This window comes from Prinia subflava, chromosome 15 (genome assembly GCF_021018805.1).
Source record: "Prinia subflava isolate CZ2003 ecotype Zambia chromosome 15, Cam_Psub_1.2, whole genome shotgun sequence".
In the NCBI taxonomy this organism is placed as follows: domain Eukaryota; kingdom Metazoa; phylum Chordata; class Aves; order Passeriformes; family Cisticolidae; genus Prinia; species Prinia subflava.
The window spans coordinates 20,040,858-20,067,190 of NC_086261.1; the positions used below are offsets into that span (position 1 = coordinate 20,040,858).

Sequence of the window (26,333 nt, forward strand, 5' to 3'; positions counted from 1 at the left end):
TTGCCTGATTGAGAAATATGTGGGTTTTTTCCAATAAATGAAGTAGCAGAATTACTGTTGAGTTCAGTGCCCAGATAAAGTGTTTAAGGAGGCTGAGCACAACACTATTCATCATTTCTCTCTCCCTACCCCCTGCTATGAATAAACAGATACTTGAATGATAAAGTAGAGAGAAGACTGGAGGAAAGCATGCAGGACTGAAAAAGGAATGGGACTCAAATCCTTCACAGCAGCTAGCAAAGTAATGTTTTTGCCTGCAAGCCACAGCAGGTAAAATAGAACTAAGTGAAAGAAATGAACAGTTTTCTATTTGAAAAGCACTCACTGGCAGAGTAATAAATTTTAAAAAGGCAGAATTAAATGGAAGAAAATCCTCAGTTTACAGCCAGAGGAAAATTTGTATTTATTTCCAGCAAGAGCCTAAATGTGGATATGCCTTGAATAAAAATGCCATGTTACTTTGGCTTCCTGTAGTGCACTTTATCAGAGACTTGGAGCAGAAAGAGTAAGCCCAAAGAGTAAGAGCCCTAGAAAAGTTGTTTTTGTGATTTTACTGGGGATCAAGCATGGGCAGATTGATTAATCCAAGGTGTCATGTCTTGGCACACATAATGTGTAGTAATTGAATTACATCAGTGAGTTTGCTGGTACTTTGGAATGAGAGATTTTGAAATGTCTAAAATACAACAGAAATTGAACTTGTGTGTAATTGGTGCCATACAGTGAGTGAGCAAGAATATTATGTAATCCCTGATGCCAAGCTAATTTACTGACAGATGGATTGTACATTCTAAGAACAGAAGTGCTAGGAAAAAGGTGCATGTGCTTTGCTGTTAGCATGATAAATACAACAGCTTCCAGTTCTTAGCGTAGAAGTCAATAAATAAAATTACCTCCCATTGTTGACATGAGTTTCTTGAAAGAACAGCTCAGTTCTTGTTGCTGCAGGGTATCAGTGCTTGATAATAACTCCATCAAAGGAGATAGGGGTTACTTGGTTAGGCATTCCATAAATGTTCTTTTTGCTCAAGGCCAAAACCTATTAATTATTACTTTATCTTGTCCTGGGGGCTGTAACTTTCAGCTCAGGGTAGGGAGAATATTGGATTCAGTCACTCACTCCATAGTATTAAGATGACTTTGCAGGTTGTGACTTAATTAAACCACAGAGAGGACAGAGATGTTGGATATACATAGGCAGCCTGAAGGTGAAATTGTGGTGATCCCACTTCCTCCCGTGGGCTGTTTATGACTTTCTGGTATTTAAAGAGCTGGAATGTTTCTCCAGGGGAGGACTGAGGTCAGGCCACAGTAGGAGTCTCCAAACCTCCTCTGTCAGGCCTGGGCCTGGTGCCCCAGTGGAGCACGAGCACGGCCGTGCAGGCTCAGGAGCAGTGCAGGGATGACCATGAGAAGCTGCTGTGAAAACGGGTGAGAGCACTGCCTGCCTGCTGTCTGCCACGTTGGGAACGCACATTCTGAACCCTGCACCTGGTACTGCCTGTTCCCCTTCACCACGCCTCGGGCCAAAAGAGCATTTAAGGAATGCCTAACCAAGTAAGTGGCAAGGCAGACCTTTCAGTAAGATATGTAGTATTTTCCTACACAGAAAGAATGTTTCTTACCTGCTGGTGGTACCATGTCAGCTCCTTACTGTGGATGCAGTGTTGGGGTACACGTCCGCACCTCCGGCTGACCTTGGAAATTCATACGGAGTTTGGGAGGGAGGGATAAAGAGAATTTGGGAGCTTGAATATTGTCATTTTGGGGTATTTGGAACAGTCATGAAAGCTTTCTTTGTTTTTAAAGAAGGAAAGCTACAAACTCCTGCTCCTCCAAGAGGTTTCATCAGGAAATCACCTTGACTCTCATGAAGACCAGCAGTCATTAGATGAAAAGCTGCCGGATATCAGCTATTTGCTGAACAGCTGAAGTGTTAAGACTCAGGATTCTTTGGTAGAGTTTCTGCAGGTTCTGGCTGTAAACGAGTCATCCTCTCCCCTTTTGTCCCCCTCTGTGCTGGGAAAACGTCCCCTGTATGCTGTGCTGCAGTGTGTGTGTCCTTATCACCGTGGCTGTGCGTTCCTCAGTCGTGTGCAGCAGAACGTGCAGTTTCTGAGCGGCTTCAGTGGCTGCTGCCCTGCACTTCTCTCATGACTACCGTTTGTAGGCTGAGGCTGGAACTTACTTGGAACTCTGGAGCAGTGTGAGCAGGTTTTTTCAGTGGTGTACTGCCCAGTCCCTCACTTTGTGTTGTGTTGACCAGATGCCAGAATGATACTCAGGGCTTTAAATCTTGACTAGACATGGGCATCTTTTCATAAGGAGAGGAAGGATCACATCCTTGATACTGTCTCAGTCTCCTTGCCAATTTTGAGCCACTAATCTTAAAAAGAAAAGAACAAGCATTTCTGAATAAACCAGTTATAAGTTCTTTTAAAAATATTTTCAAAACACACGATTTTATTTAATCCTAGGTTTTGGGAAAAAAAACAAAATTATTTTTGCTGTTCATTTTCTTTGAAAATAAATGTTCAGAGTGTTTCAAGTCCCTGGCAAGGAAATTTTCAGTGTGGGTTGTTAAGTTTTGGCAGAGCTATAACCATCTAAAAGCAACAGGGATACTATTGGAAAGCATTTGAAAATATTAGCCATTACCATAGTTACCAGCTCTGCTTGTGTTTCTTTCTTTCTTTGGGCATGACACTGTATCAGTTGGGGTGTCTGGAAGGTTGGGTGCATCAGGGTGGAGAGGAAGCAGGGCCGTGAGCCCAGTGAGCAGTGCAGGATGGGGCACAGTCCCCAAGCTCCGGGGGTGCAGAGGAGCTTCCCCAGGTACCAGTTCCTGGTGCTGCTGCTGTTGGGGCCATGCACCTCACAGCTCTGGGTCGCACAGTTCCAAGTGTAACAGACATAATTAAACCCCTGGAGGGAAAAAAAAACCCCCAAACACTTGTTATTGAATTTCAGATTTATTAGAATTGAAGGAATTAATTAAAGTTGTCCCAGGAGATAATAGAGAACACTGTGTTATGTGCTACCTTTTTTGTGAGCAACATCATGGATAAAAAGAAATACATGCAGTTGAAAGAGAGGGCTAATGAGTCAGTATTTATTGCACAGATATATTCTGGCTATGTTAGCTGCTGTTTCAAGATCAGACATCTGTACTTAAAATATTTTGCTGCTTGGAGGTTTTTTTTCTTTACCTTGAAATAAAGCCAAGTTTTTCCTTCATAAAGGAGAACACTTGAATAAACACAACCCTAGCATAAAGCCAGTTGGGACTAGTCTGTTGGCAAGGGCTAGAGTTCTTTTCACATAGGGAATTATTAGAAAGACAGTGAATCTAACTTCTCCCCTCTCAAGGGTCCCTCACATAGTCTCTGTTCTTGACTTCTGTATTATTAAGCAGCATGGAACAGTCAGAAATTTACAGGAGTATTACACTGGGATATTTTTATATATTGTCCCTTATTTTTCAGAAAAAATGAAATATTTCTTTTAAGTTTGAAAAGATGCAAGTATTTGTTAACTGTGGTAAACCCGTAGGGACATTTATTTACACATAAATCTGTTACAGAACAAAGCTGAGAATTCCGTGTGGCTTAGAAAGGTTTGTGTATTCTGGGGAGCAGTGTTGGGATGCAGTAGTACTTAACTATGATTTGGATTCTGCAGAAGTTGGCACACATTTCTTTTTCCTACAAAATTGCTTCTAAGAGTTGGATTTTCTGTATGCTAGACCAGGTCACAAGAGTTGTAATGCTAGTAATGTCTGAAACCAGTTAGTAATTTCCACTTTCCTTTGTTCTCATTTATATAAAATGATTCTTCACTGAGACCTCTTGCTTTCTAAGTTTGGGGAGGTGAGGGAGTATCTACACAATATAATAACTCTACTCTTTTTGTTATGATGAGAAAAGGCACTTGGAAATAAAACCCCCAAGATTCAAATAGACAAAATTACCTCCTGCATTTCCATTATCTTTTCTCATTCACCCAGTTAATCACCAAACTTGCTGCACAGTCCCTTGTTATATAACCAGTGAGATGCAGAATGACAACTGTAGTACCTCTATTTTTCAACCTTTATGTTTGAAATTTAATAAAATGCTGTTGTCAAAATTCTTTTTCAAGTGTTAAGAGAGACATTTTTTAAAATAATCTTTCCTCTAATTCATCTTTCTTGAAAAAATCTGAATACCTGATCCATGTTTAGATGGCTACTCAAAAATTGTTCCACTTCCCTCCCCAGTATATCAGTCCAGGAAGCAGAAATGCCAAAAAGACAGAGAACCATGAACTCTTACCTCTGGAGCTGGGGAATGTAAGGGCTGCAAGCTGGCAGATAACAAATGTGACTCAGAGTGTGCCTCACCATGTTCTGAATACAGCCAGTCCCGTCTGTCTCCTCCATGTGTCCCTCTCTGGGAAGATAACCTGCCTCAAACTTGGGGGCTTCTTTCTCATGTATTCTCTGAAACAAACGTGCACACACTGCAGTGGCCAAACAAATGGACCAGTTCCTGTGTGAATGCCTCATGCAGGGATCCTGAAGAGATCTGCAGCTGTGTAGAGTCTTCCACAAAGAAATTTTCACAGGTATTTGTTGTGTTCATAGGAAATGGGTGTTCCTATTTCTGCCAGTTTTGGTGTGGTCACACACTTGGAAGGAGCTTTATGTGCCATCACATCTTCTGCTCTTGTCATCTCCTCCCTCTTGGATTTGCATATTTCCTCCCCCTACAGCATTTATGTACAGCCAAAAAATCCAGCTGCCTAAATATTAAATGGACTTTGTACTTGACTCATGTAACAGGGCTAGGGTGCACTGCCCCCTTTCCTAAATTCTGGCCAACAGGAGTATGTAAAACTCCACAACATTTAGATTCCAAGTGTTTTCCAAAGTGTTTGCACAACACTCCTCCCCTGCCCCCAACTTTATGTTTTGAGGGCTATTATTTTCTATAGGATAGGCAGAACTTGAGTATTTCAGTCCTGCAAGCTCAAATAAAGCTTTATAAGAATAAAATTTAAAAGTAGAAAACTTGAACCTGTAAGTTTGAAAGACTTCTTTGCAAGTATTTGCAAGTATGCAGTTACACCTGCATATAGTGACAAAGCATTAGTATGTGTGTAAATGCATAAATTGTGTTTATTTGGGTGAATCACCCATGTTGTTTAAGTGCATGTTTATTGGGGTGATGCTGTGTAGCTGTTCAGCACCAAGGATGGAGAAAACAGAACTGTGCTGAACAGAGGCTTCCACTCCAGGCTGTGCTGTTGGACTTCTCTCCTGCACTGTGCAGTGGCTTCTCTGCCACTTCTGATTTTTCAGAAGAAACTGATTGTATTTTTGCATCATTCAAACAAAAGTGGACTGGGCATCTATTCCATCTCCTGTTCCCAGAGGACAGGACAAAAACAGCATCAAAAGGTCACCGTGCCAAAGCAGTTCCCTTGAAACAATGCAATGGTTGCTGCAGAAGCAGTGACTCCTTGCTGTGAGTGCTCAGGAGGCTGTTCTGAACACCACTCAAAACTGAAACCATTTGTGTTCTTCACTCTCTTCCTCAGGTTGGCTTCAAATGTTATTACTGTTTGTTTATGTTCTTTATGACATTCTTGAACCAGAAAATAAAAATGGTAGGTATTGTAAAAGCTCAGAGAATAATTAAAAGGCAGCATTTTGGGGTTGGCAGGGAGTCAGTGTGTGGCACTGAGGGAACAGCTCTAGCTTTGGTGAGGTTCTACGGGGTTTTACACTTACTCTCTGAAGTACCACTCTTTTGCAGAGAATTATGGAGACCTTTCATTGAGTCCTGGAAGGGGCATGGTACTTCTTGCCAGCACTAATACTGAGATATGATCAGGGTGGTGTTGACGTGCATTAGCTTTAGCTACTTAGATAAGATGTTTTAAAAAGGCAGAGAGTTACCATCAACTACATAAATTGTATTATTTTGTTTAACTTGTGTTTCTTGTCATTGCCAACAAGATAAATTTAGGCTACATTTGGAGAATCATTTCATGAATTTTCAGACTGCACTGTTACTGAATTCAGTACATCTGTATATCCAAGCCCTGTCTGCATTTTTGAAGAGTTTAGCCTTATGATTTACATCATAATTGTGCCCTTTGTGTATGAATTTTGGGAAAGAAGATACCCTTCTTAAATAACTACATTGTTTAGAATTGGTATCTGACCTTAGATATTGAAATGGTTTTCTGCTTTTCCAGTTAAGTTGTGTAAATAGAAGCACAGAGTTTGCTTACTCTTGCTGAATCTGGGATATCAAGTAATCTGGCATATTTGCAACAGATCAGTATATTCAAGCAGATGTGAGAGTTTTGTTGATGTGCAATTGAGAAATATTTATTTCAGATTAGATTTAGTCTGCTTTGGGACTAGAGCAGCTTCATTGTTCGTGTGGTTTTGAATTTTCTGAAGTGAAAAAGCAATTAGTGCATTTTAGAGGTGCATATGTTATTTGAACCTGTTGTACCTCTTGAGCATTAGAACTTTCAGGCTATGGAGCTTCTAGTTGCAAATTTAATGTTGAGATAATAAAAAAAAAAATAGTCAAACTTTCCAATGGAGGTATTTCTGGTAGTTTTTTTCTATCACGATATTTCCATTCTTAGTGAATGTGAGCGATCTGATTTGCTTGAAAGTGCAGAGGCTGAGAGCTGCAGCGCAGGAGCCTGGATGTGCCTGTGAGTGGTCCAGCAGCAGCTTTGTATGGGAGCAGCCTGGCCCAGGGCCCAGCCGTGGGGAAACTGCTCCCTTCTGTGCAGGGTCATGTGCCTGAGGCTGGAGTCAGGGCCAGAGGCTCCGGGAGTGGGTGAAACCCAGCAGGACCGAGAGCTGCTGACTGAACCCTGGGGGATCAAATGGGGACACCCCCACCAGCCCTGCACTCACCTTCTGGGTGTGTCTGCCAATGGAAGGGACATGTTAGCATTAGGCTTCTCCATCTTCTTCACTCTTAAATGATGCTAACAGCCCTTCAGAATGCTTCAGTAAACTCCTGTAGTAAGCTCTTTGTGGAGTGGGCTCTCAAAGCTGAATAGCTCTCTTGACTGTGATAGATGACAGCCAGCAACGGTCTGTTTATATTTCAGCTCTTTATTGCTGCAGCATTGCTGGGGGTTTAGGTAGGGTTTCATGGACCTTACATTGGGTTTGTGTGTGGGAGAGCTACGAGTTCCAGTTAAAATATCTTTTCTTAAAACAACAGGAGATAAGTTGTTTTCCTGTCTGTCAGAGGTATCAGTGTGAGATGCATACTTTAGATTTTTAATCCTTTTTATTAGCTGTTACTAGTTGATATTTCTAAGACCATCTTTTTGCATGACTACTTTTCCTGGACGGCTTAATTTTTCCATTGTAACAAGAATAAAACCTTTTTCTCTCAAATAATTTTCTAGCCAGTAAGAAAACATTGAATATCTTAGTGAAAGTCTTTATATGTCTTCATGTGAGTAGCCTTTTTTCACAAAACTGATATATATCTTCATACTATAAATGTAATTTGAATTCTTAATGTTGTCAGAAATTAATTGCTTGCTTCTTCTTACTGTCTGAAATTTATCTGACCAAGTGAAGTTCAGCATAAAGCACAGATAGGTAATGAAACCAGCTATTGTGCAGGTAAGGAAATCTGTGATTAATTAAGTGGACGACATCTGGATGTGACCACAATCTAATCGTGAGGGGCTGTAAATAGCATCAAAGATTTGTGAGCGTTAGGTCTGTGGACAGCAGGAAATATTTGAAAGCCAAAGCAGGATCAAATGTTTGGGTAAAAATTATGGTTATAGCTAACCACAAATCAAGTGAGAGCCATTAGAATGTTGTTTGTTATCCTGTGGTTGAATGTAAATTCTCAACATTGCTCCTTTGATTCGTAAAGCAAATGAGGGTTAGGCTGCGACCTTGAAGATGTGTGAGACATTGAAGTGAGACAAGCAGGCTCTGCTGGCTTTGTTGTGCTCTGCCCTGGGAGGTTTCCTGAAGGTGCCTCTCACTCAAGTACAGCCGTGGCTCCTCACTGCTGAACAGCCTGGTCAGTTCATTTCCACTGAAGAACACGCACTACCAAATATTGCACTGATGTCTGCAGTTGTGCTTCACACACGGGCTGTGTGCTGCACTACCAAATATTGCACTGATGTCTGCAGTTGTGCTTCACACACGGGCTGTGTGCTGCCAGTTCCCTGCTGCTCTGTTAAAATGGCGTGTGCTGGCTGTTACTCTCTAGCAGCCATAAAACATCTCCATTACTGTCTCATTTGATACCCCTCACAGACAGAAAGGAAAGGAATTATATTTATCTAATTGTAGCAGTTAAATATGTAAGATCATAGGTGAAAGTCAAAGATTTTAGCAGTGACCAGAGGAAAGTAGTATTATTATGCTCAGCTTCTTCACACAGGGGAGAGCCATCCAGCCAATCTCTAGGCAGACTCGCTTAGACTTTGGAGGAAAAAACTCAGAAAAACTAGTGTCCTTCCTAGTGGAGAGCAGAGAGGTTTATCAAAGGCAAGAAACAAAAGTTGGGGTGAAAATATCAAAAAGCGACTGTCTGGTGAAGGACTCTAAGTCCACTAATGCAAACTGTAATTCTGAAAGATGAGGAGCCAGAGCTTTGAGATGCCAAAGCAGTGTGTGCTTCCTTGTCCCTAATCTGCTGCACCTCCTGCCTGCAGGGAAAGGATTCCAGGAGCTGCATGTCTGTGAGCTGGCTCTACCTTATTGTCAGCTTTCGCAGTCTGAATTTCTGCAGTGTGGTGTTAGATTCTGAGGGAGACGCCCAAGGCCTTTTTAAAGTCAAGGCACAGAACATCCCTTCCTCTCCACTCATGTGCTGAACTTGTCAGTGAATCAGGCACAGCTCAGGCACAATTTGACCTTGGTACATCCATGATGGTTCATCCCAGTCTTCTTTATAGTTGGGTGTTTGTTTTTTTTTGTCCTTCCTACATTTGGAAATTACTTCCTTGAGGATTGGCTCTGCAATCTTTCTGAGGGCTGTTAGAGTGACCAACCTGCAAGGGATCCTCAGGTCCTCGTTGATAGGATAATGAAGATAGATGTGACAGTTGCTTTTTAGGATCACCACCAATCACCATGACCTTGTCTGGTCCCAAAGATTTGTGTACGTAACATTTTCTCAGGTGCTTCCTATTTTTTCCTTCTTATTTTCCCAGGCTCAGTGGGAGTGATTTAATTTTACACAAAAATTCATGTGAATGAAAAAGAAAAACAACACACTTCTGTTTAACACACTTCAATCCAAAAGTCATTTAAATTTGTTAGTAAATTTTGCAATGTGAAGACCATGGGATTGATATAATTCTGCCCTGTCAAATCCATAAAGAGGCCGACTTCTGTGACTTGGCAAATTTCCAGTTGATGTCAACTTTGAAGTCAGTGAGGATTTCTTTGGAAAAAAGACATGAGGATTTGGATTAAAATATTTATTTATGATTGATAAATGAAGTCCACCTGGTCACCAGACAAGGAGAAGATATAATACAAGAAAAAACAGTTTGAGATTCGTTTTTCAGTTCAGTTTAGTAGAACATTTTATTGCATTCCAAAGCAAAAAAAAAAAGCTTGGGTTGACTGATAAATTTTTAAGAATGTATTAGTGGTAGCAAAGTAGCAGGAGTTGTTGCTTATATGGCAAAGGCTAATTTGAAAAGAAGTGCAATGTCAGCTTCGTGTTCAGGTGTAAGAAATTCAATTTTTTTATTGTTTTGCAAAGATCTACATTTTGATTTCACAAGGATTTTAAGTGCCACCTTGTGGATATCATTATTCTTGTATCTCTTTATAGGACACACTGGTGAATAGAATAATAAAATTTAGTTTCAAAATCTGTGACAGAAATTAGTTATGTTCTCTTTGAGGCCTGGGAGATTTTGATTGATTTTCCAATATTTCTATTGGTGTGCTGAAGTTGAAGAACACGCTACTGCTGGCTTCAATGGCTGTAAATAAAGCCAGTGCTTGTCTTACTGTGAAGTCCTTGTACTTCATGATATTTGTAGTTCTTGCTGGAATTCCTCTGTTGATGACTCTCCAATCTTTCTCCTGAGTTATCTATCGATGGAATACCATAGGAGTGACGCCTCAGATGTCTGGTATTCTGACAAGCCCCTTCTGTTGCAGCCCCCGATGTCCCTGTGTGAAAGTGCCTGGACACAATGTTAATGCAATGGCAGGAAGTACCCGTGTCATTCTGGGGCTGTGGGGGTTGCAGGGGTTTCTTTGTTGGACATCCTGGCTCTGGGTAGAGCAGCTACACTGTGTTTTATTGGGTTTAGGGAGTGTCTTGTGTCCAACGCATAAGTGCAATGATGCCTTTAACAACAAGGCCTAAGTTGGGCATTTCTACTCTTTTCACAAATAAAACCAAATTTTGTTCTGAGGAATACAGAGCTTCTAATTACATACAGCTGATTTTCTGCACTTTGATAACTTAAAGGTATTGCCATGAGGTATATGAAATATCTGCTGCTTATCCTAAAGCTGTCTCCTAAGGATCTGGAGCTTCCTCACTAGCCAAGTCAAATTCAAGCCTGTACTCCAGAAGTAAATCCTGTGTGTTTTGTCTGTATGCTGCTTAGCTGTAGGCCAGTCACAAATTCCTACTTATCTCCAGGCTATACTTAGGCCATAACCAATATCAAAATTCCAGGACATAAAATCTCTTCCTTGGCTTGCTGCTGAAGTGTTTCCTATGTTGTCACAAAACAGAAGCTGATTTATCTCAGATAAGTTGTTTTTTAGACTGTTAGAACAAATGGCCAGCAGTGTTGTTTTTGTAAAAACACAGTTATATCCCTGGTCATCCAGGATTCCTTTGGCATCTCATCTTAGGGAAGCTGTTTTATGGATTGTACAGATCAAGATCAGTTGGATGGGGCTTGGAACAACGTGGTGGAGTGGAAGGTGACCCTGCCCATGGCAGAGGGGCTGAAACTGGATCATCTTCAAGGTCCCCTTCCAGCACAAGCCATTCTATGATTCTAGGAAATGATTTTGTTTCAAACTCTCCTGTCCAGGTGTGTATTAGTGAGTGGGTTGAAGGTTTTGCACTCAATGAGCAGATGGGTTTCATCTCCTGACTCTCTAGATGCAGTGTAAAGACTTCTCACATACCTCTTCTGGTGAGAATAGGCTGCGTGCTCACTTTTAGGGGAGATTATGACAAGACCATAGAGGAAGTAGTTCTGCTTCTGTAGAAAGCCTATTTTGAATTGTAACAAAATCCTAGCTCTCCACCACTTTTCTGACCAGCAGCTCAGAACTGTGGGAACTACGTTTTCAGCTTTTCTTTCAGCTGAGGAGTATGCAGTCAGTATGATCAATGCCTTACTGCTCGTGGTGTGTTCTTGGATTTTGCCTGGCAGGATGTAAAAACCTGAAAATGCCAAGTCTGAGAACCCTTTGCTTTTTTCCATACAGAAGACATTGCTAAAATGCTAATTCACAAAATCATTTCAGAATTGAGTATTCTCTGAAAGTCATACTGTTCTCGGTTGTTATGTCCAAAGTCTGAAGTTGTAAGATCGTGGAAAAAGAAATCTTGCTTTATTTTGCAGAGCATTGGCTGTGACGACTATCTGGGTTCTGACAAGGTGATTGACAAGTGTGGAATATGTGGAGGGGACAACACTGCTTGCAAGGTTGTGTCTGGAGTTTTCAAACACACGCTAACAAATCTTGGCTACCACAAGATAGTGGAAATTCCTGAAGGAGCTACTAAAATCAACATTACTGAGATGTCAAAGAGCAACAACTATTTGGGTAAGTTGCATCTCAGTGAATGAGGAATGCTTTGTGTGCTGGTGCAGCTGGGTGGAGGTTATGGCGGGGAAGGCCTTCTAAGCAGTGTGAAATTAATGTCAAGAAGAAGAGAGGAAAGAATAAATCATTAAACAGGTATTTTGATCAGAACTAACTGGCTGGTTTTAATTCTAGGTTGATCTTGCATGACAAACATTTTAGACCCGTTACAATCTATTTCCCTGTCTGTCTGACTTGGCTTTGGTGTCTCCTATGAGTCTGTTCCGCTGTGATGTTTCCCTTTTCCACATCATTAGCCTTCTCTGATCAGTCAAGAATCCAGCCAAGTGGATGCTTGTTTGTATAAAAGGCTGCTTGAGGAGGAAAGAGCATCTTCTAATTGCCAAAAAGTTTCAATTTTTTCTAAGTGAAAGTATATAAATATTTTATTGAGATAATTTGATGTTGAGGAGGTATTCACGGAATCCAAGGCCTTTGTACAGTTTTTTATTCTATTCTATTTATTCTATTCTAAAGCAGGTCCTTAATTCAAAACCATGGAGGAACCTGGAATATTTATAGTAACATAACATCTTAATGTATACTTCTAGATCTGTATAGTGGGTTGCAATATAGAGATTATGTGGAATTTATACCAGATCTACATCACTCCTGTGTGCATTTATGAACTGTGGCATTCCCCACTGTAACCTGTCGTGTTCCCAGGTTACAAAGCCCTTAGTTTGTCTACATTTTTGCATGTTTTGTAGGCAATTCTGATGAGTAGACGGGAGCGAGAAGAGTTACTTATGATTTATAAAACCTGCCCCTCACCCTTCAGTTTTCTCTTCACCATCCTTTGATTTCTCTTAAAAATTGCCATTGCAGATGATAAAATTGGAGCCTCCTGAGAACTTCTGTGCTAGCTTGGTGTGGTTATTGCTGGAACTCTCTAGCTGTACTAGAAGTTCCAAATGCCAGTCCTCTTGTTGGCAGCTGCTTTATCTCCCTTCTGGTGTGTAAAACATCTCAACTGCTGCTCTGGTACAGGAAAGGAAGGTGCTCGTTATGGAATTGCTTCTACTCTCTTTTCTACTTTCTTCCCCTTAATTCCTGCTGGAGCTGGAATGAATTCTGCAGAAACATTGCCTGTAGATGGGAGTTTATTATGGGGAACAGTCTGAACTGGAAAGTGAATTCCATAATCTTACCAAAATTTTACTTCACTATTGAAGAAATGGAATAAGCCACCCACAGTGCTAGAAACCCAAATGTTCTGAACCTGTTGTCTTCATTTTTTCATGAGAACAGTTTATATAGCATCCATCAACACTAACTTAATTGAAGATGAACTAAATAATTCTATCTAAAGAATTTCCAGGGATACTTGTACATTTGGTAGAAAATGGGTGAGAACATAGCTGACATGGCAGTACAGTGAAAGTAGTCACATTACTAATACATAAAATCATGGAGTTGAATGCAATTTTTCTGTCAGATTTATGTGCCAGCATCTGACAACAGCTGGCAGAAAAACTTTCTTAACTCTATTAAAATGTCCTTAGCCACTTGAACATTTTTGTAATGGGCAGGACAGAAAGAGAATAACATTTTTGATTAAAATAACCAGGCTGTTGGCATGTATGGGAAAATGACAGAGCTTTTCTTTCCCATGCTACTCTTTAACTCCTTATCCCCTGAGCTCTTGGTTTATGTGATCATCTTTTCTTCCTTTTCTGTTTTTATACATTTCATATGTTTTATTTAAAAGTGCTGGTATGGATTTAGTCTGCTAAATCTGCCAGCTCTCTCCCGTGTTAGGAATTCTTGAGGATGTAATTCCAGCCTAGAAGGACTCCAGCCACTCTGCTTACATTTTTACACAATAAATTTGGTTTATTGAGGCAGATGAATTACACCAGGACAGACATGAACATGTTCAAGGAGATCAGAAAGCTGAAACTAAGAGGAAGGCTTCTCAAACAATTTATTGGGCAAGTGAAATGGTAATTATGAAGTTGGTTTTTTGGCATATCGGTGGTCACAGATTTCTCACTGATAAAATAGCATTCAGAACTTAGACATTTTTATAGTGCACATAACACTGGTTGAGCTGGGAAACTTGAAAACTCAGATCTGGCATTTCCTGTATATTTATGGTAATAAGCAGAAGTCTTGAACTTTAAAAATAACAATAAGAAAATTAAAATTATCCTTGTGCTGCAGCAGCAACAAGAACAATAACGCAGCAGCCATTCCTTTAAGGATGTCATTAAGTACTTTGCAAAACTGAATTTTCAATACCCTGTTCCACAATAATCCAGTTGTATCCATCAGAGCTGCTTGTAAGCACCATTCCTTTTTTTTTTTTTCCCAAGGAGCATAAGTTGGTTGCTTTTGGTTTTCGTTTCACTTTGTACATTTTAGTTCCACCAGTGCAATATTGGAAGTCAGCTCAAGGCTATTAAGATTTCTCTCTTTTTAGGATATGACAGGAGATGTTCCTAGGTATGAGTTCCCCTGTTTTTCTCTGTTTAGGAGATTGTCTTGAGTTCCATGTGGTTTCATTAAGCTGATTACCAAGCTCCACACTTCCATCAAAAGTACTTAGCAAGTCAGCAATCAGGAAAGTGTTCACAAGGACTTACTTCTTTAAAATCAGGAGGTGCTGGAAAAAGCAGGCGAGAATATGAGTTTCAGACTCCATGAAAAGTCATCCAAATGTTTGAAAACTTCTCCATATTGCTTTTGTGAACTATTCTGTAGTAGTTTATTGCTCATTTTTGTAAAGCCTGTGGCCCTCGTAAAAAGCACAGTTCTAATGTTTCTGCTGAATATGATTCAGCTTACTGAGGTTTGCTCATTTTGAGGACTGCATTTTTGGGTTTTGCACACAAGCTGGAGTGATTCCAGAATAAAATTTTTAAGATCTTGCCACTGGAAAACAACAAACTTCTGTTAAAAAGAGAAAGCATGACAGTGGTGTATAAAGCTTTGAAGTGTTTCTGGAATGTTATCTGGGTAGTCAGAATATGCAGATTAAAGGAGGTGGGCTGTTTGGTTGTTCATGGAACTTTGCAATTAACTTCTCATAAAATCTCAGTTTGGAATTAATTGAATTTCATACAGCATAAATAGAGTATTTTTTTCTCTCCGTGGCCAAGTATTCCAATTCCTTTTAGGCTTTCCATTTTTTGTAGATCTCTTCTGTAGGAAGAGTGTCGATATGATAAAGGAAAATATTTTAGCAGTCGAGAATGGGCTGCAGCATTAACTTGTGTGTCTTAGTGAGCCAAAATAGAGTAACTCTAACAGAGCCATGAGGTGTATCTGAAATTCCCCAGGAAGCATCTCATGCTGGTTTTCTAGTGTGTGTTTGTTGGGAAAGAAAGCAGTCCAGTTCTGGAGTGCTATATAATAGCTATTCATAACTGTTAATGATGTATTCATCAGTCTGTATATTTACTCTAGTATTTTCTTACAGTGAAGAGAAAAAGCTATGTATTATCAACTCAATAAAGTGTGGAGAGGGCTGTAGGCTGTACAGCCCTGAGCTGTGTCAGAATGACTGCTCACAGTAGTTTTCAGCAGTATTTTCGTACTGGCTCACAAGTAACAGAACCTTTTGGTAACAGAACTGCTGACCCTGGACAGACCTTTCCATTGGCAAAGCACTTGTGTCACATGCTAGAGACAAAGACACACCTTTTATCCCACTGGTAATCAGCAGCTGGACACTTCTCATACACTGACATGGGAAACTTGCCACTGAATTAAGGAGGACCATGATACCTTCAGTGGGACCAGTGTGTTACAGCACTCGTGCTGCAAAACGTGTGGGTTGGAGCAGAAATACCTCTGCATCTTTGGGACTGGGATTTGAGATCATGGCAGAATTTACAGCCAGATAACACAGATCTGAAGTGATTATTTGGAATGTGCTTTTATTGCATATTGTGTCTTGAGAACCTTAATTGAAAGAAGCTGGTTGCTATCCATGCCATAGCCTCAACAGCAAGGCAGTCTGTTGGGAAGGGGTGTCAATAGTTCACATTAAAACTGAGCTTAATAGAGAATTGAAAGATACAGTGCTTGAAAATGTGTTAGTTAGGAAATACACTTCATAATGGGTAAACACACTGTATAATGAACTTTAGTTGAGGTAATCTGGTGATGTCTCTAGCTCAAAGAGCAGTTTGTTTCTGGGGCAGTAGTCTGAGTTGTCCAAGTCCTGTGGGTTGGGAGTGTGTCCAGGACAAGGTGCAGACACAGGGGCTGCCATCGCAGGCCTGGGGGGTTCTCAGGGTCCTGCCCAAGGAAGGCAGATAATTCCCAGTGAGCAAGCCTCCTAACATTTTGCTTCTTACCTGAACACTGTTTGCTACACAGATGTTTGTTTCAGTGTGATTTTATTTCACTGCTAATTGTAAAGCTCATTATAGTTCCTTCAGGGAATATACTGTGCATTTCAGTTTTGTTTTTCCTGGAGTTGAGTCACTTCAGCCACTAAATGAGATAGAGACATCTTTGGATCTAATCCATTTTCCCTGGTTTCTGTAAAATGATACCCTGCTATTTGTAGCATCTTCTATTAGCACATGCCAGTATACACAATTTATGATTAAAATAAAAGTTGCAGATTAATATTTTTTTGAACAAAAGTCATGGGGATGTTAATAGCACTCTTGTGAATATTGGTGTGCCTAAACATGAATATGGGTTTGAGGAATTTGCTGTGTGAAAACAACAGGGCCTCATACTAATGGGGCTGTGAAAAGGTACTCTGAAAACCATTTTTATTCAGTATTCCATGTCGCAGATAAAATTCAAACAGTATATCTCATGATGAAAGATTGTTAGCAACTCTTGAACTTAAAATAACATTTCAAAATCACTTTAGAGATTCAAAATTACAGCAAATAAAGGCATTAGATTAGAACACTGGCAGGCATTTAGAAGATAAACATTGCTAGAGGCACTGCTGTGATCATGTGAAGAGCTTTATAATATCAACTCATTGATTTCCTTCATGTGGTGCTTATTAAATCAACTAATATACTTCAAAATATACTTTTTGAATTGCTGTTAATGATGTTTGTAGATTTTATTTTTACACAAGATTAAATGTTTCTGCGCAAAAAAAGCTGCAATGAGTATAGTAATATGGAGGAGAGGATGCACGTTGGAATTTCCAGGGCTTGAAATGAACTTTATACAAGGGATCTGCTTATAATAAACTTCTGTTCCAGTGCTTCCGTGTGCCTTGGGCTCAGTCTCTTCCTGCATGAGAACTGTCAGTGCTCCATTGATAATTCTGACATTTCTGTTCAGAAGCAGAGCCTGCAGTTTGTCATTTGAGTTTATGGAGTGCTGTAACCCAAAGCTATGCCATTATGTAGGTTTATTGTAATAGACTGGAGACCTTCCCTTGAACATTGTGTTAATCATCGAGTGCATCCCTGTGTGTGTCAGTGCATTACAGCTGGAGTGTCTGTCTTGCATCTGTGGCTTCCTGAATGCATTACTTAAAAACAAATGGAATTACAATATCTGGATAAGAATAACTATTTTTTTTACCTTTTGTCCTTTGTGCTCTTGACTGTTCTCTGCTGGAGTTAAACAACAAAGATATTTCTTAGTGCAGCCAACAATGTGCTCCAAACTGTGGAGAAAAGATTTGAGGAATCACTTCTTAAATAAACTGAAGTTAGACACAGCAAGTTCAAAGCATAAGGAAACTTCAGAGTGAACTATTAGTGTCTGAAGAGGCAATTACAATCAGTGTGTAAACTTAAGCAGAACATTTTGAATACTGTTCGTAAGAACATTATGATTAGGTATCCCAGTGAAACTGTTGTGTCCCTGTTTCCTGAATACTGAACTGGACAGACAGGAAATACGGGAACACAGGAAGAGGAAGAACTTGGGGGGTTTTTGGAAAATGTTTGCAAATCAAGCATTCTAGTAAAAACATGGAACTGGCAATATACCGTGATAACTCCTGGTTATTGGCTTTTGCCTTATCTCTTTGTCTCCACTCAGTCTTGTCCTTCAGTACTTCAGATTCTGTATTTGATCAAATATTTTCTGACTTGACCAGACTGGCCATTAATAGATGCTTTAGAAATTTTGGGACACCTTAGAAGTTTCAATTCAATGTCAGTTTTAGAAGAGACCTGATGAGCAGAAAAGATTCTGACTTCTTCCACTTAATTCAGTTTAGTTAGCTAGCGCTGCTAGTTGTAGATATATTGATTCTCTGAATGAATAATGATTTTAATTAATTGCTCTCTGTATGAGCATGCCTTAATTCAAAAGCAACACAGGTCTCCTAAGAGACTTGTCTTTCTCAGCAGGGATTTAAAACAGCCCCGATACTGAAGTGTCCAATGCTGACCTGTCCTGTAAGGTGTTCTTCCATGCTGTTATTTCATGCACAGAAGCCCAGGGTCCGATCAGACAAACATGCATTTTTCAGCAGCTGCCCAGTTCAGTGCCTGGGATTTAATATTACACTGATTGCTGATGGATTCCCTTCAGGATTTACATTTAGACTGGGTGTGCTGGCCTGAGAAATGGACTAGGCTGCGTCTCCTTGAGCTGAAAAGTGTGGTATTGTGGTTGGTTGGTTATGGCTAAATGGGTTTATATGGTAATTTTTAATAATTTCATGGTCTTCATCTGCAAACTGCAGTTTCAGTCTGTGTGGGGCCTACAGCCTGCTGTGACATTAAGTGGTATTAATTACCCTTACCGTAGCCAGTCTGGCTCCCATGTTCTGTGTGAAGGGTTCCAGGCAGGGGTGGAGAGGTACGAGGAGCCTCTGGTTTATGCCCAGAGATGACAGGAATCTTAGAAGCAAATTTTGGCAAGAGGTTTTGGATCACTCTGAGTTTGGATCTTGCTCTTTGTGATCATATTCCTGCATCTGAGGATAATGTAGGCATAGATGAGCTCTCAGGGAGAATTAAGACCATCATAAGTTTATTTCTAATGCAGAAGGGTCGTAAACTAATAGGAGACAGTATGTCAAGATAAATAGAGATGTGTAATCACTCCCTTTCTAACATTTATCCCCTGTAGTTCATTATTAGGATGCCCAGTTCTCCCTGTACACACACTTACACTTCTATATCCTTTCAATTATTGTGCTTAAAATAGTTTCAAATTGATTTTCTGCAAGGAGTGTTTCTTTCACTAAATAAATGTTCATCTTACTGTAGCCAACATGTATTACTTGGCTGGGATGATCACTTACTAAAACCCTTGAAGCTGTTAAGACTTTGGATGAAATTCAGTCCTGGTGTTAATGAATTCAACTCCACTGAATTCAAGTTGCACGAGCATCTTACCTAGTGTAATGACTGAAGTTGGAACAGAATATATCCAGGACATTATTCTTTGTCGACCATATATTTTTTCAATTACTGATGTTGCTTAAATAATTACAATTCAGAGTTTCTGGCAGGGTTATCTTAGTATAGTAAATTCCAAGGTGACCTTATCCCTTCTGGCTTCATGAAATAGCCAGCTGGAATTTAATACTCTGTATAGTGATCTATAGGGTTCCATTTTGAAAACACACAAAAGAAATACTTTCTCAAAAGCTACTTTATTCTTTTTTATGTATTATATGGCCGATCTTAAAAGAAAGTAACAAAAGGATGGGCTTTGCTACTCCTCTGGTTGAGGGGGGATACTCTTCCCTCTGGCCTCAGGTTAAGCCTTGGTGGCTGGGTTAACTTGTGTGTCCCAGCTTTCCAGCACTGTCTTACAAAACAGTTCTCTGCAGGTCACTTGCCATCAGTGTTTTCACCTAGGAGGTTCAAAAGGAGTTTCTCCTTGCTGAGGACAGGAAGTCTGAGGGATAGGGCCGAGCCGGGGTGCTGAGCTCTCAGGGTTATTCTTTCCCTGAGATTCTCCTTGGGGTTGCTGTTCCCCAAGGTAATAAGGGTTCCCCCAGGGTTGCTGTTCCCTGGGAGTTTCCTCGGGGTTGCTGTTCCCAGAGGTAATCAGGTTTTCAGTCTTCTCTTCGCCCTGGGTGTTTCACACTGAAGCCAGAGATGACAAGTTGAGTCCAGCAGTTTGTGTTATCAAGGCTGTTTATTCTTAATTATCTCTCAGTTCTTGTCCAGCTTTGCAGGGCGTCCCCAGCAGAGCAGGACACGCGGGGGACTGGGCGGGTCAGAGAGCCCCACACCTTATGTACAGTACCCCTGACCCAACCACTGTCCAAGACGTATTTTTTATTTACAAAATTTCACCAATACCTACTACCTATACTAACATGTCAGTTCTACTCTAAGCCAGTCTCTAAAACCCAACTCAGCACAAGATGGGGGACGAGAGCAAGAACAAGGAGGACAGGGGCCACTCCCCAATTCCTCCATCTTGTCTCTTCAGCCCCATATGCTAAGAATCCTAATTTCTATATTTATATTCTATAATAAACCATCCACTACTTATTTTAAATTCTTAGGATTTGTGATTCTTCCTGCATGTGAGTGTTCACTCCCATGGACAGGGATCAGAGTCAGTGTCCTCCTGGGATCTGTGTGGGTCTAACTGAGCCCCCTGTACAGACCCCAGACCCCCTGTACAGTCTCCAAACCCTCCAGGGCGGCCAGAGGGATATCCTGGACTCCAACACTGAGCAAGAGGTGCTTTGCCTAGGAGGCTCTTGACTCTCCACCTAGTCCGAGCCTCCAGGAGAATTCTTCCTGTTGCTGTTTTTCCAGGTAAATGACTTCTTGGCATTTGTCCTCTGCATCTTGAAAAAGAGTATGAGTGTTCCTTTCCAGCTGCTTGTGCTAGCTGTGGATTTTGGTCATACCTGCTCATTGGTGGCAGTGGTGATGGCCAGTTTTGGAACACATAGAAATCACATTTTCATTTCTAGTTGTGTCATCATATGACAGAAGTGGTGGTGTGGTTTTTTACCATTTGTTTGTAAGCATTGTTCTTACAAAAACAGCACTTGCTACAACAGAGCAGCAGCTGAAACCTGCTGTTGCTTTGATGATCTGCCCTGCAAATACATCATCTGAACAGCAGCCAGCAGCAATGAGTCCCATCGAAGTGTTTGTGTCAAAAGTTCTGTATTAAAGGAATGGGTTTTTCCTTCTCGTGAAATAGGGAAAGATTGCTGTGAAAGGCAGGGAAAGGGATAAAGAGAAATATGCAAAATAGTGAGAGGAAACTCAGAAAGGCTGGTTGTTCAGTTTGACTTGTAAAACACCCAGCAATCTGGTTGCTTATATAACTTTGCAAACCCCCTTGGCATGGAAGCCACTGGAGAACTGACTCTGAAGACTTTCAGTATTTCCTGCTTCTTGTCAGACCCCAAAATCTTTAATTTCAGCCTTTCTCACAGTGTTTTGATTAGACTTCTGTTTCCAGTTATGGACAGAAGCAAAGAACTTAAATGCAAAAATTTCAAAGAAGATGCATTAAAACATGAAAGACATGGGCTGTTTGAACAGTTTTTATTAATCTGAACCCAATTAATGGGACCTTTTAAGATCTCAAAGCTTTAGATTATGTTTGTTTTCTACTGATGACCAAACCACCAAGCAGTTGCCATGAACACACTCACTTGAAGGGTGCACAGCGTTTGGAACATCAACACATGGTTTGTTCAAGGCTTCTTAAAATACCTCAGTTCTCTGAACAGTGGGTGCTAGTGGAGCACCTTTTGGTGTGTGCATTTCATGGCACTGCCAATACTCAGTAACATGAACTCTCCTCTTGCTGATGCAGCTGGCTCTCTGCTTTCACTCCATTCTTCCTTTGTCCCTGTAAAGGCCCCCACGGCAGCGTGTTGGAAATGTCGTGCACTCTTTGGAAGTTACTGGCTTTGGGAATTGATTAAAATCCTTCAGCAGTAATCAGCAGTAATCTGTTGCTCAGCTGTATCTTACCTGGAATAAACACTGCTTTATAAAATTGTTAGCAAGGCATAGTCATTGGTCTGATACAATACTATTCTCCTTTTCTTACAGATTTTAATTCAAAATTAATTTTATTCTGTGACTTAGCTGCGCATAAAGAATGACCAGAGTCAGTCCAAATTCATAAACTATCCATAGGCAAATTCCCAAATCTCATGAAGACACAATTCTTTCCTTTCGTGCCAAGAGGAGAAGTTGTTACTAATTTAAATAGTTGTTCAACTGCTACACAACATAACTTAAGAAAAAATGGTTGAGAACCTGGTTTCAATTGTCACAGATATTTCTGTGCAGCATTCTTTGATTCCATAATCTTATTTTATTCTGAGCAAAAGTCTCTTTTGGATAGTGAAAAACCTTTCTTTGTTCCTTAAGCATCTCTTGATATAGTCAGATAGAATATGTTCTTACATCTTTGATTCCGTAAAATAAACTTTTTTTTTTCTGTTCCTTCTCTTATTTCCCTTTGAACTGCTCAATTTCAACATTTTTGGGTTTTACCCTTTTCAAAATCTCTTTTAGTAAAATAATCACCCAGTAGAAATTCTACATGATTAGTGGCTTCATGGTCGGATCCAATAAAGAGATTTTGTCTGCAGAGAATATTTTTATATTGCAGCATTAAATTCCAAAAGAAATCCAAGTCTTTTCTAATACACAATATATATGGGGATTTAAAACTTGATTTATAGACTGTATGATTAAGTTAGTCAAGGGAGATTAAACTTTATCCTTTATTTCTTAGCTTGCCCAGTGTCTTTGTTTTCTATTGAATATTACTTCAAACACTTTGTGTCAGAAGAATTTGGGTGCTTAGAAGCACTGTAGACCCAGTCTCCCTTCTATATTTGTACCCATGGCAGCAGGAGGTGCCTCACGGTCATGACTCCATTATTTGAATATGAATTTCCGTAATTCTGAAAATGCTGGGAGTGTGTTGAGAGATGTGGGTCAGGTGAATGTCTGCTCTGAGCTTATGGGCTGGTTTAAAAACCATTAAAATTCACTATCTGGCAAAGGCATGGCTGATCTAGGCCTGGCTTAGGGACCCCAAGACTGAACAACTGAGTACCTGGTGAGCACTGATGAGCATGAAGTGCTAGGGAAGGGGTTTGAGGGTGTGACAGTCCAGCTGCTGCTGTTGTTATTTGGGTTAGTCCTTAGCCCGTCTCCTTCACTCCATCCCCTACTCCAGCTCTCCTATGGAAGGAGCACAGCCTTGAGGCAGGACAACACTTGGTGTGGTTGCTGTGGCGTGAGGGCTCCTCCACACCTGTAAAACCTTCTGTGGGTCCTGAGCAAGGAACTCCTGAACGTAATTGCAAATAAGGATTCTGTGCAGGAGTTTCACTGAAATCATGGGAAGTGAACCTCAGGGAGGAGCAAGAGCAGACCTGTTAGGAGGACTCCAACCAAGCATGGGGACATTTATATGATAAGCCATACCAGAGCTTTGGAAAACTTGGAAAAGGAATGTGTTTTTATTGGTGAAATGAGGCCTCGCCATTGCAATTACTTGTGAGGCCCTAAGGCAGCACCACCTTAGTGTGTAATGTGTCTGCTGATGTTCAGTCAGAATTGAGATTCCCTCAATAAGTGAAATTAAGAGTTTGCTGTTGAATTTCTATCATAATGCTTCATCATTCTCTTCTAGGCTCACATTGTTGAGTATTGGGGGCATTGAATTTTCCTCAAGTGCATGGCAAAACTAAAAGAGGTTGTTCTATATTCAGAATGGTAGTTCCTCAGATTTTTTGATTGTTCTTACAAAATACTTTTTCTTTCCTTCCCTAAGCCTAATTAATGCAGGGGAAGGCCAAGACATGGAAATTTGTTTGATGTGAGCTTAAATTTATGAACACACAGTACCTTTCTTCAGTTGTCTTCCGCCAATTTAAAAGAAAGGAAAAAAAAGGACAGTGAAGCATGATGCAGTCCTAAATGTCTGTCAAGAGGTTGTAACTTTTCAGCATCAAAGTTTTCTGTTGCATTTTTAGCAAAGCAGACTTCTGAAGAAAAGTCTCCCAAGTGTCTGTTAAAACAAAAGCATGTAGTCTTAAGAACTTGTAGTTTCTTCTGACTTTATCTGTTGATACATTGAGAAATCGATTTTTCCTCTAACCCTTGCCTCACTAAATAGCACATCATAGTTCATCCCCGAAGCTTTCGAGTCCCTGGTTCAGAAGAGTTGCTCCTGGGTTGTTTTGAATTTTCATAGGGTCCTAATGAGCACCAGACTTAGTTTATTGTTCTGCCAGCAGTTAGCTCTATTAGAGGGAGAGCTATTTTGCATTGAAACTTCAAAGTTTGTGAGTTACTTTAAGCAAAGGTTCACTGCTTTATGAATGAACAGAGGATTCCTTCCCCATGCGTGTTTGTGGGAGTTATGCAGATTTTGGAGAACTACAAAGGAAAATCACAGAATGTTATTCTGCTCTGTTTGTTTGTGAAGAAGTGTCACATGTTTGTAATTTAGCACATTGCCATGAACCTTGTAGATAGTATGATTTATACAGATAAACATGGGGAAGTCCATGAATGTGTTCAGGTTAACATTGAATTAGCTTGTCCTGACAGTGGCCCTTATAAGTGTTCCTTTATGGCAGAAATCTGTGCTATGTCTTTAGCATCTCCACTTGCATACATGAGGGGAGCAAAGATGAAATCAAAAGGGATCATTGTTTTCCTACCTTGGAATGCATCTAAAGGTTGAGGAGGAAGAGACAGGCAGTGTGGAGTGGGATGTAAGCATTTGTGTTTTATTTCAGTTTCATATACTGACTGCAGATATATACATCCAATGCAGACGTAGCAATAGAAATCTGACACTTTCCTGGAGGTGAGTTGATGAAGGCTTTTTTCAGTCTTTTAGCTTCATCACTTGTTTTAAGCAGAAAACAATGGTAATGTGGTTAGGATACCTATGAGGTCTAACCCAAATCAGGCATGCTGAAATGCAGCTAACCTTCACAATTAGTTAGATGCATCTCCAGTGGCCTTAATTCAGTAGGTGCTGGGGAGTACTCTGTAAAGAGGCAGAGACCCTCACCTCTGCTTAGTATTAAAGTGTTAATAAGCTGTCTGTCAGATTGTGAGGTGTGAAAATCTAAACCTCAGAGTGCTGCATGTCAGAACACAGGAATACTGTGACAGAGCACATAGACTTGATTACACAGTGATGTTAAATTTTTTTTGTGTTTCCTTAGTGTATTTTCTTACACTGTTTTTTAGTGTATCTACGTCTGAGATGCAGATTTTCCTGATGAACTTGTTGTCATTAGTAATGGACTAATGCTGTTTTCTCTTGGTTGAATTGTGTAATTTTAAATTACTGTGTTTGAATTTTCATCCTGTTTTAGAGGTAGGATGAATTATCACTCAGCTGTGAATTTATATGATCAGATTATGGCATCTGCTCATATGTGAATCATCTGTTGCTGTGGTCTTAACATTGGTACATTGTTTATGTAGAGTCAAATTCCTCTTGGATTTTGTTTTTATCAAGATCTGGTATCTGTTCTGCATCACCACCTACTTGGGCTTTTTCTTCCCTCCTCCAGCAACCATGCTGTGACTTTCTTCCCCTGAAAACCAGAAAAAAGCCTTTAATTTCTGAGTTGCAGTTCTTACCTCTTGTTCTGCTCCTTCTAAGGGAGTTCAGTGCCATCCTTTGCAAGGGTGAAACTTCTCTCACTAATGGTGCAGAATAATGCAGGAGTGGAATTCACTAGGTCTGCATAAGTGCTGACTCTGCCAACTTAAAACCTTAAAAACACGCTCGATAGGTAAAGTTTTTCAAGCAGATTTGTAATGTTAATAGTAATGTGTGTAATCAGTCTGAGTTACTGAAGTCCGGGTTCTGTTTTGGCATGTTGTACATCCAATAGTCATCTTTTACAAACCCCTGGGTTTCAAATCAAAGATGAAGGTGGGGTGCTACCAAAGGTTCTGCTTGCTGGCAGCCCCAGCAGAAATGATGGAATGGAATGAAATGTTTATTTAGAACCTCCTGGCTGGCATGATGGCCCAGCTTTTGCAGAGTCCATATCCATGGACTAGAAAGGATCTTCTGAGGGGATGCAGTGACAGGCCAGAGCTTTCATCTCCTGCATGGTTTAGCACTCCCAGTGCCCATGAGCAGAAGCAGAGCTGCCCAGGTTTCTCAGTCTTTGAAAGGTTCCTAGACTTCAGCAAATCATTAAGATAGTCCAGAATATATCAAGAGACTGCCTCTTAAAACTAATCATAAATGGCAGTGTAGCTGTTTAGGGCTTAAAATCCATTCACCATGGTGAGTAGTTCGAGAGGGAAAGAGGGAACAGTGACTGACATTTCTTGCTGTGCAACGCTGCCCTCCTTTACCTTCTCTCAGTGGCATTTTGTGCTGAAATCCACTGGTGTTTGGGTTTGTATTTCATGCCTCCATCCAGAATCTGGCATTTGAAACAAAAACTCCTTGGTTCTTTGAGAAAATCATCACAAAGTGCTTCTTATCTTCAAAGTGTTTTTCTGACATTAATTAATTGGATCCTCGCAATCCTGTGAGAAGGGTAAGGAGCAGCCTGGAAATGCCCATCAAG

The 26,333-nt window shown here is 40.4% G+C and overlaps 1 protein-coding gene across 1 annotated transcript in view; it reads left to right on the plus strand.

The window, feature by feature from the left end:
• Positions 1–26,333, plus strand: part of THSD4 (thrombospondin type 1 domain containing 4) — a 90,527-nt gene that overhangs the window by 22,682 nt on the left and 41,512 nt on the right. The window contains exon 2 of the mRNA XM_063413098.1: positions 11,620–11,824. Within this exon, the coding sequence (XP_063269168.1) occupies positions 11,620–11,824 (205 nt within the window). The remainder of the gene's footprint in view (positions 1–11,619; positions 11,825–26,333) is intronic.